At 47.4% G+C, this 14,563-nt stretch overlaps 1 protein-coding gene across 1 annotated transcript; it reads right to left on the bottom strand.

Annotated features, from left to right (window-relative positions):
* Window positions 1–3,068: 3,068 nt before the first annotated feature.
* On the bottom strand, window positions 3,069–11,791 carry CCDC86 (coiled-coil domain containing 86). Its single transcript, XM_044298095.1, has 4 exons — window positions 11,505–11,791; window positions 7,111–7,240; window positions 5,324–5,398; window positions 3,069–3,537 (listed from the first exon to the last, which is right to left on the bottom strand). The coding sequence occupies exons 1-4, from the start codon at window positions 11,723–11,725 to the stop codon at window positions 3,379–3,381; spliced, it is 585 nt and encodes a 194-aa protein (XP_044154030.1). The 5' UTR covers window positions 11,726–11,791; the 3' UTR covers window positions 3,069–3,378.
* Between the last annotated feature and the right edge of the window lie 2,772 nt (window positions 11,792–14,563).

Raw genomic sequence — 14,563 nt, 5'->3', positions numbered from 1 at the left:
TGGCAGCATTCGCCCCATAAGACGCAGGGGCATTTCTCCCCCATTTTGGGGGAAGAAAAAGTGCGTCTTATGGGGCGAAAAATACGGTAATAGGCTGATGCAAATGAGCGCCAATTAACTTTCTTTTTTTTTTTTGCGGCCCCTTTAAATATAGCGATGTGACAATTCGGCCCCAAACCAAAAAAAGTTGTGCACCCCTGCCCTAGACAACTATGGATGAGAATACTTAAAATAGCATATGATGCCCATCCTTTTGGTGCAGGATTGGAAGACAAGTATATATTGGGCTTCAAGGAACAAAATGGAAGAATATGGAGACACCCGTGCAAGACAGCACAGAATTAAAAGCAGGGCATAGGATCAGCAGGCTAGAAACTTTTGATAAGTCCTAATTACATTTCATAGCTTTTGATTGGTAGGGTTGTAGTGCTGAGACCCTCACTGATGGCTAGAATAGAGAGAAGTGCTCACATCGCTTATCTCTCCTCGCTGCAGGAGACGGAATAGAGATAGGCCCATAGACCACTAGTGAGCCCACTGCAACAAAGAGAGCTCGTTATCTCTACCCAGGGATATTTATACTGTATAATGACGGGGTTGTCTGAGATTTTAATATTGATGACCTATCCTCAGGTGGGCACGTTAAACATCAGTTTGTGCTGACAAGAGGCAAAAAAAAACAGGGGTAGTCCCTCTTAAAGGGGTTGTCCCACCCAAAAATATTATACAGTTTTCAAACCAACACCTGGATCTGAATTATTTTGTAATTTTGCATAGCCACTGAGTTATTCAATAAAATATATCTGTATAGCGCTACCTGAAGTTAGTTTTTTTTTTTTTATCTTTGTCCTGCTCACTGAGATGGCCGCACATGCTCAGTTTCATTGTTCAGCTGCCTCCTGAGCTGATACGGAGAGCATGGACACGTCCCCTGAGCTGCAGCAGAAAACTAACTATTGTTTATTTAATGAACTCTATTAATGTGGAGATCTCTGGATCCCTGTGAGGTACAGGGCTGGTCCTAGCTTTGTTAGAAAGACACTGTCATGTACTATATGATTTCACTTTTTTTTTTTACATTAGTTATGGGATAACCCATTTAAGGTGCATGGTGGTTCAGTGGTTAGCACTGGTACCTTGCAGAGCTGGGGTCCTAGGTTCCAATCCGACCAAGGACAACATCAGGAGTTTGTATGTTTTCCCTGTGTTTGCTTGGGTCTCTTCCCATGCTCTAAAGACATACTAATAGGGCCTAAAACTCTGTAAAATATGTCAATGCTATGTAAAATACAAAATAAGGGTGGTTTTAAACATTGTGGCCTACATTAACAATTTTAGCAGTGCCAGAATTTGCAATATTTCATTTTATCCAACCCCTATAATGACCCCAATATGCCCGGACACTTTATATAGGTTATACTTAGGCCTCTTTCACACTACAGTATGTCCATTTCAGTGTTTTGCGGTCCGTTTTTCACGGATCTGTTGTTCCGTTTTTTTGCTTCCGTTTCCGTTCCGTTTTTCCGTATGGCATATACAGTAATTACATAGAAAAAATTGGGCTGGGCATAACATTTTCAATAGATGGTTCAGAAAAAACGGAACGGAAACGGAAGACATACGGATGCATTTCCGTATGTGTTCTGGTTTTTTTTGCGGACCCATTGACTTGAATGCAGCCACGGACCATGATTTGCGGCCAAATATAGGACACGTTCTATCTTTCAACGGAACGGAAAGACGGAAACAGAATGCATACGGAACACATTCAGTTTTTTTGCGGAACCATTGAAATGAATGGTTCCGTATACGGAACGCAAAAAACTGACCGCAAAACGGGAAAAAAAAAAAAACTGTAGTGTGAAAGAGGTCTTACCCTGCTCCCGGGCAGCCGCGTGGCCACCACTGCATCTCCCAAGCCTCCCTAGTGTCAGCCGCGAGATCCAGCATCACATAATATAGCAACCAATAAGTGGCATAAAATTAGACAAAAGGATCTAGCTATGATCATCCAGCACATCTTTCCACTGTCTACAGTTTAGACATTATTAGTAAATGTGCACCAGCGGTTTTGTTGAAAGGTTTAAAGGGAACCTGTCACCAGGATTTTGTGTATAGAGCTGAGGACATGTGTTGCTAGATGGCCGCTAGCACATCCGCAATACCCAGTCCCCATAGCTCTGTGTGCTTTTATTGTGTAGTTAAAAAATATATATAATTTTATACATATGCAAGATGAGATGAGTCCTGTCCTTGACTCGTCTCAGGTTATTTTGCATATGTATCAAATAGTTTTGTTTTTTTAACACAATAAAAGCGCACAGAGCTATGGGGACTGGGTATTGCGGATGTCCTCAGCTCTATACACAAAATCATGGTGACATGTTCCCTTTAAGCTAAAGTCAGAAGTGGGTTCAAGAGGAAGGATGAGACAAAGGAAAGACTTCTATTTCTCCTCCCTACTGAATTAAATTCCATGGGGAACATTAGTATTGGATGCACTGTAGGGCACTCTGGGAGAGAATTATTACTATTGGTGGGACTTTTGGGAGCACTATAACTATGGGGGGGGGGGGGGCACCCTGGCACAGTATAGGCTTAGCACAATTATTGTTGGGAGACCTAGTTAGTGTCAGGGGCAGTCATTACCTGAAAGAAAAAAAAAAGAAAAAATTTCAAGGGGGGCTATGATTCTGCAGTATAGTATTGGGGAACAAAGTTGGTACAGTATTGGAGGGGGCAGGATATGGTGTTCCAAAAGTGGAGGATGATGGAAAAGTATGAACCTAAGAGGTCATCGTGCCAGTCTGGTCCAAATGGAGACAATGAGGAAAGAGGACAGCTACATTAGAGACGTTGCTTGATGTAATAGGTATGTGGTACTGTAGTCTCCTGTATGTTTGGTTGCGCAGATTGTAATCTAAAAAGTAATCATCATCCATGGTGTGTCATGCGACAGGAAGACTGACACTGCATGGTGCGCTATTCTTGTCACCAGGGGGGTACTTAGCATGAAAAGGTTGACAACCATTGTTCTAAAATACGGTTCTACCAAAAATTCTATAAACTTACATTGGAAGATGGAGTTTAATACATGGGACCTGCGTTTTTAATGAAACATATTCAAACATTACCAAGTGGTAACAATTCTTTCCCTCCGTTTAATTAAACGGCCAGAAAGAACAAGCTGTAATAGCAAATGGGTTGGTTACATAGGAGCAGAATTCAGTAGTCACAGCGAACATCTGAAATACAGAGACATATGTCACTGGTTACACAAGTCTTCAAATCTGCATGCTCTCCCCTTCTTGTCACAACAAGATGGTGGCCCAGCAGGCGCTTTATGTCCATCATCACTGAAGGCCTAGTAAATCAACTTCACCGCGAAATGGCCTCCTTTTTTTCTGTTGCCTTGGAAGGTGCACTCTTTTTCTGGGCCAGCTTCTTCCCGGCCTTTGACATCATCAGCGTGTCTCTCTTCTCTATACTGCGTAGCTGCTTCTTGCTGGCCCTCTTCAGTTTAGCTGGATTTCGGATCTAATGAAAAAGAACATGCCGGATATGTGGTTAGTAATAAAGTACAGGCATATAGAACCTAGGCTGCAAAAAAAAATGGCCATTCTGGAGAAAATTCTATAAGCCTGTGGGCTGCAGCTCTGGGTAATATGTTCAAACATGACAGGTTCCCTTTAATGGGTCTGTCAGCAGGTTTGAGTCTGCAAAACTGATGATCGCGATAAGAAGGGGCAGTGAACAGCTGGTTAATAATACCTTCAGTGATTCTTTTAGTAGCAGCTGCCCAGTGACAAAACTTTCAATACAAAGTGTGCCACCCCTTCCCACTATAAAAGATTTGGTCCCTCATGCTGAGGAGCTACTCCACAACCGCTCTGCCTGAGGAGAGGGCTGTGAAGCAGCCATTGTCAAGGACAACTTTGGGCACTTGTGGGGACAGCACATCTGGATTAAAAGTTCTTGTTCACAGTGCTGTTCCTAATAAAAGCACCGATAACGGTATCTAAACAGCTGACAGACTAGCTTTAACCCCTTGGGCACATGGCTATTTTCAGTTTTTAACTCTCTACCTTTTTATTTTTCCTGAGGCTTTTTTTTTTTTTTTTTTATCCTCAGGATAGGTTATCAGTATCTGATTGGTGGGGGTCTGACACCAGGGACACCTGCTGATCAGCTGTTTGAGAAGGCAGCTGAGCTCACAGTAGCAGCGTGGCCTTCTCAAGCTTTGCCTACGCCATGTAATTTTTTCGGGAGGTGACAAAAGTAACAAAAAACCTGCGAATCAGCCATTTAAAAATTATTATTTTTTTTTAACATTACGTCATTCACTTTATGGGATAAATACGGGCATTTTGTGGGGCACCAGTGCAAAACATTTTTTTTGGGGGGGGGGGGGGGGGGGGGTTCTGTGTAATATGGGTAAAGAAGGCAATGTGAAACGTGATATACCGTATTTTTCGCCCTATAAGACGCACCTAGGTTTTTGAGGAGGAAAATAAGAAAAAATATATTTTTAACCAAAAGGTGTGCTTGTGGTGGGTTTGAACCAATGGCGGTCTGTGCATGACACTTATGGGTGATCTGTGGATGGCATTATGATGATGGTGGTGGTGGTGGTGGTGGTGGTGGTGGGGGGGGGAATCTGCGGATGGCATTATGATGGTGGGGATCTGTGAATGAAGCAGGCACGTGACCTCAGTGAGTTACAGCCGCCCGGCCTGCCTGATACCGCTTACTACAGGAGCGTGACATGTGTACCCGGAAAATACAGGGGGAGCGCATCATTATTCAGTTTAGATATTATGATTAACACCATGTATAATACAGTACACACTGCCCTGCCGACTACAGTCCCTCCTCACTAATACATCGCAGACAGCGATGTAAATTGGCAGCATTCGCCCCATAAGACGCAGGGGCACAGGGGTGCGCGTCTTATGGGGCGAAAGATACAGCCTTTTTTTTTCAATCCCCTTAGGGGACTTAAACATCGCTTCTCCCTTAAGCCTCATGAAGATGTCCGTGGAACATGTACAAAGCATGTCATCAAGGGGTTAAATATCTTTATAGTGCAAAAGCAGTAGACACACAAAACAAAGACAATATTTAATTTATGCTGCATGGTAAAGGCCATAACAAAATATTGCAGGATTGATGGGTTTTTTCTCTCCACATTTTTGCCCCCCCCCCCCCCAAATGGTTCCATTAAAAATATAACTGGCCCCAAAAAAGGGGAACGTAGAGTATACAGAATGCTGACACAAGAGCACACCAAACATGCAGTGTTAGAAGCAGCATGTCCACTTACCACTTGTACCACCTCAGCTTTCCTCTCATTTTCCAACCTACGTCTCAGGTTCTCTTCTCGACGTCTCTTTTTCTCCTAAAAACAAAAAGGAGGTTTAAATATATAAAAATACTTATTTTCAGTCCAAACATAAACGCAGAACCGAGTCCCTGTCTAGTATCAGTTAAGAGTCAAACTATACAGCGCATCTCTGAACTTCCTAGTGTGGGGGCTAGCAGCTTTCTTTGCCACTAGGTTCTGTGTCACTACATGGCATGAAGCATCTGGTCATAGATGGCTGGTACATGGTATGGAGATACAAGATATCGTAAATAATATATATTAGCAAAACTATGGGAAAACACCAGTTATTGAGTTCAGCCACACCTACTGTAAACAGGTGAATAATCAAGCACACAGCCATGTGACAAGCATTGGTAATAGTATATCAAAGAGCTCAGTGGCCATACGTGGGCACCATCCTAGGATGCCACCTTTGCCTTAAGTCTGTCAGCGAAATTTCTGTTCTGTCCTGGGTCAAATGCAAGTGCCATTATTGTAACGCACAGGCATCTAGGAGTAACAGCTCACCTACAAAGTTGCAGGATTCTGAGAGAAGAGGCGTGTAAACTAGTCTATCCTCCTGCCTACGGGAGTGACATCAGCACAAGAACTGCGCATCAGGAGCTTCATGAAACGCGTCTCCATCGTATAGCAGCTGCACACAAACCTAGGAACACTATGCCCAATGCCAAGCACAGGATGGCTTTGTGTAAAGCAGTACTCTTAATATGAGTAACATACCTGGAGAATGCTACCCAACTGAATGCCTACTGTAAAATATGGTGGAGGAAGGATATTGGTAGGGGCTGCTTTTCAGCCTTTGCTCATAACGACCTGTAGTCTGGTGTCCACATACTTTTGGCCATACAGCTATCTAATAAACCCCATATACTTTAGGGCTAAGGGCTCTTTCACACCTGCGTTCTTTTCTTCCGGCATAGAGTTCCGTCACCGGGGCTCTATGCCGGAAGAATCCTGATCAGTTTTATCCTAATGCATTCTGAATGGAGAGATATCCGTTCAGAATGTCTTCAGTTCAGGACCGGAACGTTTTTTGGCCGGAGAAAATACCACAGCATGCTGCGCTTTTTGCTCCGGCCAAAAATCCTGAACACTTGCCGCAAGGCCGGATCCGGAATTAATGCCCATTGATAAGGCATTAAATAATCCGGATCCGGCCTTAAGCTAAACGTTGTTTCGGCGCATTGCCGGATCCAACGTTTAGCTTTTTCTGAATGGTTACTATGGCTGCCGGGACGCTAAAGTCCTGGCAGCCATGGTAAGGTGTAGTGGGGAGCGGGGGAGCAGTATACTTACCGTCCGTACGGCTCCTGAAGCGCTCCAGAGTGACGTCAGGGCGCCCCAAGTGCATGGATCACGTGATCACATGGCACGACATCCATGCGCATGGGGCGCTCCGACGTCATTCTGGAGCGCCCCGGGAGCTGCACGGACGGTAAGTATACTGCTCCCCCGCTCCCCACTACAACTATGGCAACCAGGACTTTAATAGCGTCCTGGCTGCCATAGTAACACTGAACGCATTTTGAAGACTGATCAGTCTTAAAATGCTTTCAGTTCACTTGCGTTTTTCCGGATCCGGCGTGTAATCCCCGGCAAGTGGAGTACACAACGGATCCGGACAACGTAAGTGTGAAAGAGCCCTTAAGTGGATTTTTTTTTTTACACTTTTCTATAGAAGTTTTTGGCATTTGTCTAGTCCTGTATCAGACAGATGGCCTTACCTCCTTCTCTCGCTGCTTTTCATCCTTTATTTGTTGGGCTAAGCTTTGCACCACCTTTTTCTCCTGCCTTTGCTTCATCTTCACCTCCCATGAAGTGTGCAGTGGACGATCCTTTACCATGTTGGAGAACCTGGGAGGAATGAAGATATACAGATTAAGCTCTTACCACTATATGAAAAGTTGCAGGGCATCATACCCTGGGGGCTAGCTCCGACAGATGACTTTACTCTGTACTCACTTACAAATTTGATGGAATCCAGGGACATTGGAGCACCACATTTGAGGCAGAACGACGCCCCACCCTCACATGAACCTGCAAATATTTATGCTATGGCTACACAGCCACACTGGTTTGCGTGAAAGCCATCGTGGCCAGGTTCGCAGAGTATCGGTGATTCCTTTGAAATCAATAGTACTGCCACTAGAGTGGCAAGACATTCAACACTATGGGATCACCGCTACTCTGCGAACCTGGCTGCCATAGCTGTCATCAGACCAGTGTAGACGTACCCTTACAGACTCAAGCAACTGGTGTTCTGAGACCTAACATGGATGGTAGGTAGTGCAGCCGTCAGAATGTGCTGACCTGGAACATCAGCCATAGCCCCACACGTACAGTAGGTCGCTGCTGCCCCTTTGTTGGGAAGATCAGTGGGATCCCAAGAATGTTTTTTTTTCTTCCAAAGTATAAGCCATCAATAAAAATGAGGGGGGGGGGATTTTACTAACTTACAAACCAAACATCGCAATTCCCTCATGCAAATAGATCTAGAAGAAAGCGATGAGATGATCGAGCAGGTCAGGGGCGACTTACTGATGGACCCTAGGCAAGAAGCAGCAATATAGCTGGGCTCAAAGGGAACCTGCAGGTAGAATGGATCCATATAGATGGTGCTGTTCTGGGGTCTTTGCAAAAAATCTGTAATGATTTGCAAGCCACATATATGCCAACGAGAACAAGGCGGCTTCCATTGGGACTGTGCCAAGAGATCCCATGACATGGTGACTGCTGACACCATATAGCATTACTAGTATTGTGCCGCTGGGGTAGGCCCGCCATGGGGGCAATTCACCCTACTTCTAACTTATCACCTAGGCCTGAGCTGGTGACAGGTTCATTGCAGATGGGTATATTAAGCACCCATACATTGTGACTTCTTGTAGACCATACTTGTCACCTCTCCTGGTTGTGCCAAGATCTGACTATATATTTACTGCTCCTAGTTCCTGCAGTCCTCTTCACTACTGGGCACTGCCACAGACGTGCTAATGCCTTTGCATGCCCCTGCTACACCACTACTTAGCTTGATAAAGAGCTCTGCCCAAAATGTTGCTGCATGTCTACAACGGAACCTTAAAGGGGTTATCCCACTTAGCGTTTTTATACTTACCTGCTGCCACCGCGCGTTCACTTCCTGGATTCTGGCTGGGGGCGGGCTTCATCTTGATTGAAGTCTTCTCCCGGCCGTGCCGCGCGCTGGACTGAATGCGCACGCCGCGCATATGCGCAATGGTGACTTATTCCTACAGAGCCAGAGTGCGCGTTCGCAGCTCTGTACTATTCTGGCTGGGAAGAAGTCACTGTCGCGCATGCGCGGCAGCGTGCGCGTTCAGAACAGCGAGCGGACCGGCCGGGAGAAAAGGAGTCGTCTTCTGGGCAAGCGCGACCTTCCGGCTTTTGGAGAAGAGCAGTGGTCGTAACCAGGGGAGACCGAGTCACAACAATCAGGTAAGTGGGTATGAATTTTATCCTAATCGGTGGGGATTTGTTAATAAAGTATATTTACAAAAATGATCACTGTCAAATCATTAACAGATTTAACAGTGATCATTATGATGGGATAACCCCTTTAAGGGGGGGGGGGGGTTATTCCCATCTGGGACATTGATGGCATATGAAAAGAATATGCCATAAAAGTCTGATCGGAGAAGTTCCCAGAGCTGGGACCTGCACCTATCTCAATAATAGGTCTTCGAAGTGAAGGGAGAGCAACCCACACATGCATGGCTACCCCTCCAATCTCCACCATGGGAATTCTGAAGACAGCTGAGCACCAGTGTTCTAACAAAAATCCTTACTTCATGAAAATACCTTACCCCTCGTGAACACCGGGGGTGTGCGCCTCAGCGCAAGCACACTACCACAGCACAGGCTACTTTCACACATGCGTTAGGTGTGGATCTGTCTGGTATCTGCACAGACGGATCCGCACCTATAAATGCAAATGCTTGTATCCGTTCAGAACGGATCCATCTGCATAACTTCATCTAAGTCTAAGTGCAAGTCAAACAGATCTGTCCTGACTTACATTGAAAGTCAATGGGGGACCGATACCTTTAAAATTGCACCAATATTGTGTCAATGTAAACAGATCCGTCCCCATTGAGTCAGGACGGATCTGTTTGGCTCCGCACCGCCAGGCGGACACCAAAACGCTGCAAGCAGTGTTTTGGTGTCTGCCTCAAGAGCAGAATGGAGGCGGAACGGAGCCAAACTGATGCATTCTGAACGGATCCGCATCCATTCAGAATGCATTGGGGATAAACTGATCCGTTTGGGGCCGCTTGTGAGAGCCTTGAAACTAGGGGTGCACCGAAATTTCGGCGGCCGAAAATATCGGCCGAGAATGCACCTAATCTGTTTCTGCCGATATTTTTACATATCGGCCGGAAATAGCGGGGAGGAGCTGGGGGCCGGTGCGTTCACTGTGCTCCGGCCCCCAGCTCCAGTAGTTATAAAATGTTGTACAATTAATAAGCATTCTATTAATTTGGCCCCCCTCTGCAGTATTACATTCAATACAGCCACATCCTACTCACAGGGCTGTGCTGGCCGGCCGGGCAGAGGAGCGGCAGCGTCACGACTGACGTCACATGCCTGCGCCGCCTCCTTCATTCAGAAAGTAGGCCGGGCACATGACGTCAGTTGTGACGCTGCCGCTCCTCTGCCCGGCCGGCCAGCATTAAGATGACAGCCCTGTGAGTAGGAAGTGGCTGTATTGAATGTAATACTGCAGAGGGGGGCCAAATGAATAGATTTCTTATTAATTGTACAACATTTTATAACTACTGGAGCTGGGGGCCGGAGAACAGTGAACGCACCGGCCCCCAGCTCCTCCTCCCAGTTCCTCCCCGCTATTTTCTATTAATTGTACAATGGGGGCTGTGGATGGCACTGTTATGGGGTGGGGGTCTGTGGATGGCACTGTTATGGGGTGGGTGGGGGTCTGTGGATGGCACTGTTATGGGGTGGGTGGGGGTCTGTGGATGGCACTGTTATGAGGTGGGGGGGGGGTCTGTGGATGGCACTGTTATGAGGTGGGGGGGGGGGTCTGTGGATGGCACTGTTATGGGGTGGGTGGGGGTCTGTGGATGGCACTGTTATGAGGTGGGGGGGGTCTGTGGATGGCACTGTTATGAGGTGGGGGGGGGTCTGTGGATGGCACTGTTATGAGGTGGGGGGGGGGTCTGTGGATGGCACTGTTATGAGGTGGGGGGGGGGTCTGTGGATGGCACTGTTATGGGGTGGGTGGGGGTCTGTGGATGGCACTGTTATGGGGTGGGTGGGGGTCTGTGGATGGCACTGTTATGGGGTGGGGGGGGGTCTGTGGATGGCACTGTTATGGGGTGGGGGGGGGTCTGTGGATGGCACTGTTATGAGACGGGGGGGGGTCTGTGGATGGCACTGTTATGGGGTGGGGGGTCTTTTAAAAGTATTTGGGCAAAAAGGCAGTTTCGGTTTCGGTCAAGGGGTATCCTGAATTTTCGGTTTCGGACCAGAATTTTCATTTCGGTGCACCCCTACTTGAAACGGATCTCACAGGGGGACCCAGAAACGGCAGTGTGAAAGTAGCCTAAGATAAAATTACATGAAGCGCTTACTCACAGACACTGCACGTGCGTCATCAGGGGTAAGGAGATCTGACGGTGTTTTCTCCTTACTCTCACACACAGATTGTGAAATCTCCTTACCCCCAGGGTTAGAGTTTAGGGTTATGCCCCCAATATGCTGCACCCACCCCCCCAGATGGCTGATGGGAGAAGAGGAAAAAAGGGAAGGAGAGATTTCCCAATCCATGTGTTCGCAGTGAGGGTAAAGAGAAAAGACCATCAGATCTCCTTACCCCTGACAGCGCACACACTGTGTCCGTGAGTCAGCGCTCCATGTAATTTTATCTTACCCGTGCCGTGGTAGTGCGCTTGCGCAGAGGCGCACACCCCCCAGAAGTAAGGTATTTTCACGAAGTAAGGATATATCCCATAAGTGACCCAGGTGAGGCATCTCCTGCCATGACGTCCTATAGTGTATGTTGTCCTAACAGTATGGACCAGCACCACACGAGGCTTATGACGGATCTGATGGGGGTCCAGGATGGCCACTGTTATCTGCTCACCTCTTTTTGTTCTCCTTCCAGACTCTTCCAGATTTCGGCTTCCCCTGAGGGATCTGCCTGTGAGACTGGGCTGGCGCTTCCCTCTTCCTACCTGGAAGCTCCTTTCCTTGGCCTCCAGCGCTCTGCTCCTGTAACTGCTGCCCCTCGGCAGCCTCTGCCTGCACAGGGTCCCCCAGCTTCCCCTTGTCCGGGCTCTCTTCTGCCTGCGTCTCCACAATCATTTCTGTTTCCTCTCCACGATCTCCCTACTGCACGGTAATGGGTAAATACTATATCCGGTAAGGACCTGCTGACGTCACAACGCCACGTGGTACTCCTAGATCACGTGGCTCGGAAACAGGAGAGCCTTGCGCTTTTTCACGTGGATCTTCAGCAGCGCAGTAGAAGTACGCGGAGCCCTGTACTGTGTGCTGTGAGGGGCTATCTGCCTGTATGGGGGGCTGTGTAGTAGGGATGTCTGTCGGTTGTATGTGAGGGGAATATGATGGATTGCACACTGAGATGTGGGGTGGTGGATATGGGAGAGGGAGGGGTATCTGGTTGTATTGGGGGGGCCGTGTTGCATGGTATGCTCAGAGGGGTAGCTATGTAGTAGGATGACGTCTGTGAGGGATTGTACACTGAGTTGGTAGGGGGTCCTTGTGGATGCTAACGGAGGGGGTATCTGGTTGTATTGGGGGGCTGTGTTGCATGGTATGCTCAGAGGGGTAGCTATGTAGTAGGTTGTATGTGGGGGGCTGTGAGGGATTGTACACTGAGTTGGTAGGGGGTCCTTGCGGATGCTAACGGAGGGGGGATCTGGTTGTATTGGGGGGCTGTGTTGCATTGTATGCTGTGGCGGAGGTGTCTGGGTTGTATATGGGGGGTTGTGTTGGATTGTATGTGATGGGGGGCAGCCGTGTGTATGCTGAGGGGGGTGTCTTGTGTGGGATTGGATGTTGTTGGTAGTGTGTGTGTAAAGGCTGTATTACAGAGGCAGATTTTCCAGGCGATAAGGAATTGCTTGCTGAGGAGACTGCTCCTATTACATGCAGCGACCGTGGTACCATCGCTTGTTTCCACGCTGTACAGTTATTTGCCAGCGGCAAATTAGCACGATCTGCTGTTTGCTTGTTTATCGGGTAATTACCGGCGGTATTACACTCTATTGATGATATGGGACTGTTGGGATGACTTCAGACCAGAGGTCACAATAACGCCTGTACAAGCGACAGAGAGGCCTGTCCAGGCTGTTTTATTCTCTGAAAAAAGTTTAAGGTGTACCAATACGTCGTGGACTTTTCCCTGCCATTCATCAGCGCAGGGCGCCATGAACGGCATGGAAGTGCATCAGTGCTGCCTGTGCCTGCAATAAGGAGCGTTGTTATTGGTTAGTTTGGGCGGTAGTGTCCTGCAGCAGAGAAAGCTGGCGGGAGCTGTAAGGAGGAGGGGCTAGCTCCTGGGGTTGCTTATAGTAAGGCTGAGTTCACACTAGCTTGACAGATTAGGTCCGGATGCGTTCAGGGTGCGTTCAGTTAAACTCGCACCATTTTGCAAGCAAGTTCAGTCAGTTTTGGCTGCAATTGCGTTTAGTTGTTCAGTTTTTTCCGCGCGGGTGCAATGCGTTTTGATGCGTTTTTCACGCGCGTGATAAAAAACTGAAGGTTTACAAACAACATCTCCTAGCAACCATCAGTGAAAAACGCATCGCACTCGCACTTGCTTGCAGATGCAATGTGTTATTAACGCAGCCCCATTCACTTCTATGGAGCCAGGGCTGCGTGAAAAACGCAGAATATAGAACATGCTGCGATTTTAAAGCATTGCAGAAGTGATGCATGAAAAAAAACGCTCATGTGCACAGCCCCATTGAAATGAATGGGTCAGGATTCAGTGCAGGTGCAATGCGTTCACCTACTGCATTGCACCCGCGCGGAAATCTCGCCCGTGTGAATGCAGCCTAAGGGTTATTTCACACTAGTAAAAGTAGAGATGGGCACTCTCTTTGGTGCTTTGAGTGCGACATCTGATAGGCGCACCTGGCCATCCCAAATTAGGAGGTAGAGCCGTCCTTTATTTGACTTATTTCACACTAGCCTTTTTGTTTTCCAGTATTGAGTTCAATACCGGAAAAAACTGATCAGTTTTATCCTAGTGCATTTTGAATGGAGAGAAATCCGTTCAGGATGCATCAGTTCAGTCCCTCTTACGTTTTTTGGGCAGAGAAAATACCGCAGCATGCTGCAGTTTTATCTCCGGCCAAAACTACTGATCGCTTGCCGGATCCGGAATTAATTTACATTGAAGTGCATTAGTGCCAGATCTGCCAGATCCGGCATTGAGTGTTCCGTCAAAACGGATCCGTCTTTCCCGTCTGCGCATGCAAAGTCCTTTTAAAAATGCACCTGAGAGACGGATCTGCATCAGGATCTGTCTGACAAATGCCATCAGTTTGCGACTTGCGTCCGTATTGCCGCGTCTACCTGCTGGAATCTTCTGCCGCAAGTGTGAAAGTACCCTAAGGCCTCTTTCATGTGACGGATTAGGTCCGTATGCGTTCAGGGTGCGTTCAGTGAAACTCGCACCATTTTGCAAGCAATTTCAGTCAGTTTTGTCTGTGATTGCGTTCAGTTTTTTCCACGCGGGTGCAATGCGTTTTGATGCGTTTTTCATGCGCGTGATAAAAAAATCTCTTAGCAGCTATCAGTGAAAAACGCATTGCATCCACACTTGCTTCCGGATGCAATGCGTTTTTCACGCAGCCCCATTCACTTCTATGGGGCCAGGGCTCCGTCAGAAACGCAGAATATAGAACATGCTGCGATTTTCACGCAACGCACAAGTGATGCATGAGAAAAACAACGCTCATGTACACAGCCCCATAGAAATGAATGGGTCCGGATTCGGTGCGGGTGCAATGCATTCACGTCACGCATTGCACCCGCACGGAAAACTCGCCTGTGTGAAAGAGGCCTAAGGAGAGCTGGGCATGCTTCCCAAGGACCCTGGCAAATATGGCGGCGGTGGAGCTGAAGAATACATCCCAGACAGTGTGTAATTCTATTGATGTATGTGGTGCA

The sequence above is a fragment of the Bufo gargarizans genome, chromosome 6 (assembly GCF_014858855.1).
Source record: "Bufo gargarizans isolate SCDJY-AF-19 chromosome 6, ASM1485885v1, whole genome shotgun sequence".
Taxonomy (NCBI): Eukaryota; Metazoa; Chordata; class Amphibia; order Anura; family Bufonidae; genus Bufo; species Bufo gargarizans.
Note: the sequence above shows the minus strand (reverse complement) of the source record. Positions and strands in the feature narration are given on the sequence as shown.

Coding starts and splice junctions, on each gene's coding strand:
- CCDC86 (XM_044298095.1), bottom strand. CDS start 11,725: ATGATTGTGGAGACGCAGGCAGAAGAGAGCCCGGACAAGGGGAAGCTG. Junction 7,241..11,504: donor TGGAAGGAGAACAAAAAGAG/GTGAGCAGATAA, acceptor CATTCCTCCCAG/GTTCTCCAACATGGTAAAGG. Junction 3,538..5,323: donor AAGCTGAGGTGGTACAAGTG/GTAAGTGGACAT, acceptor CTTTTTCATTAG/ATCCGAAATCCAGCTAAACT.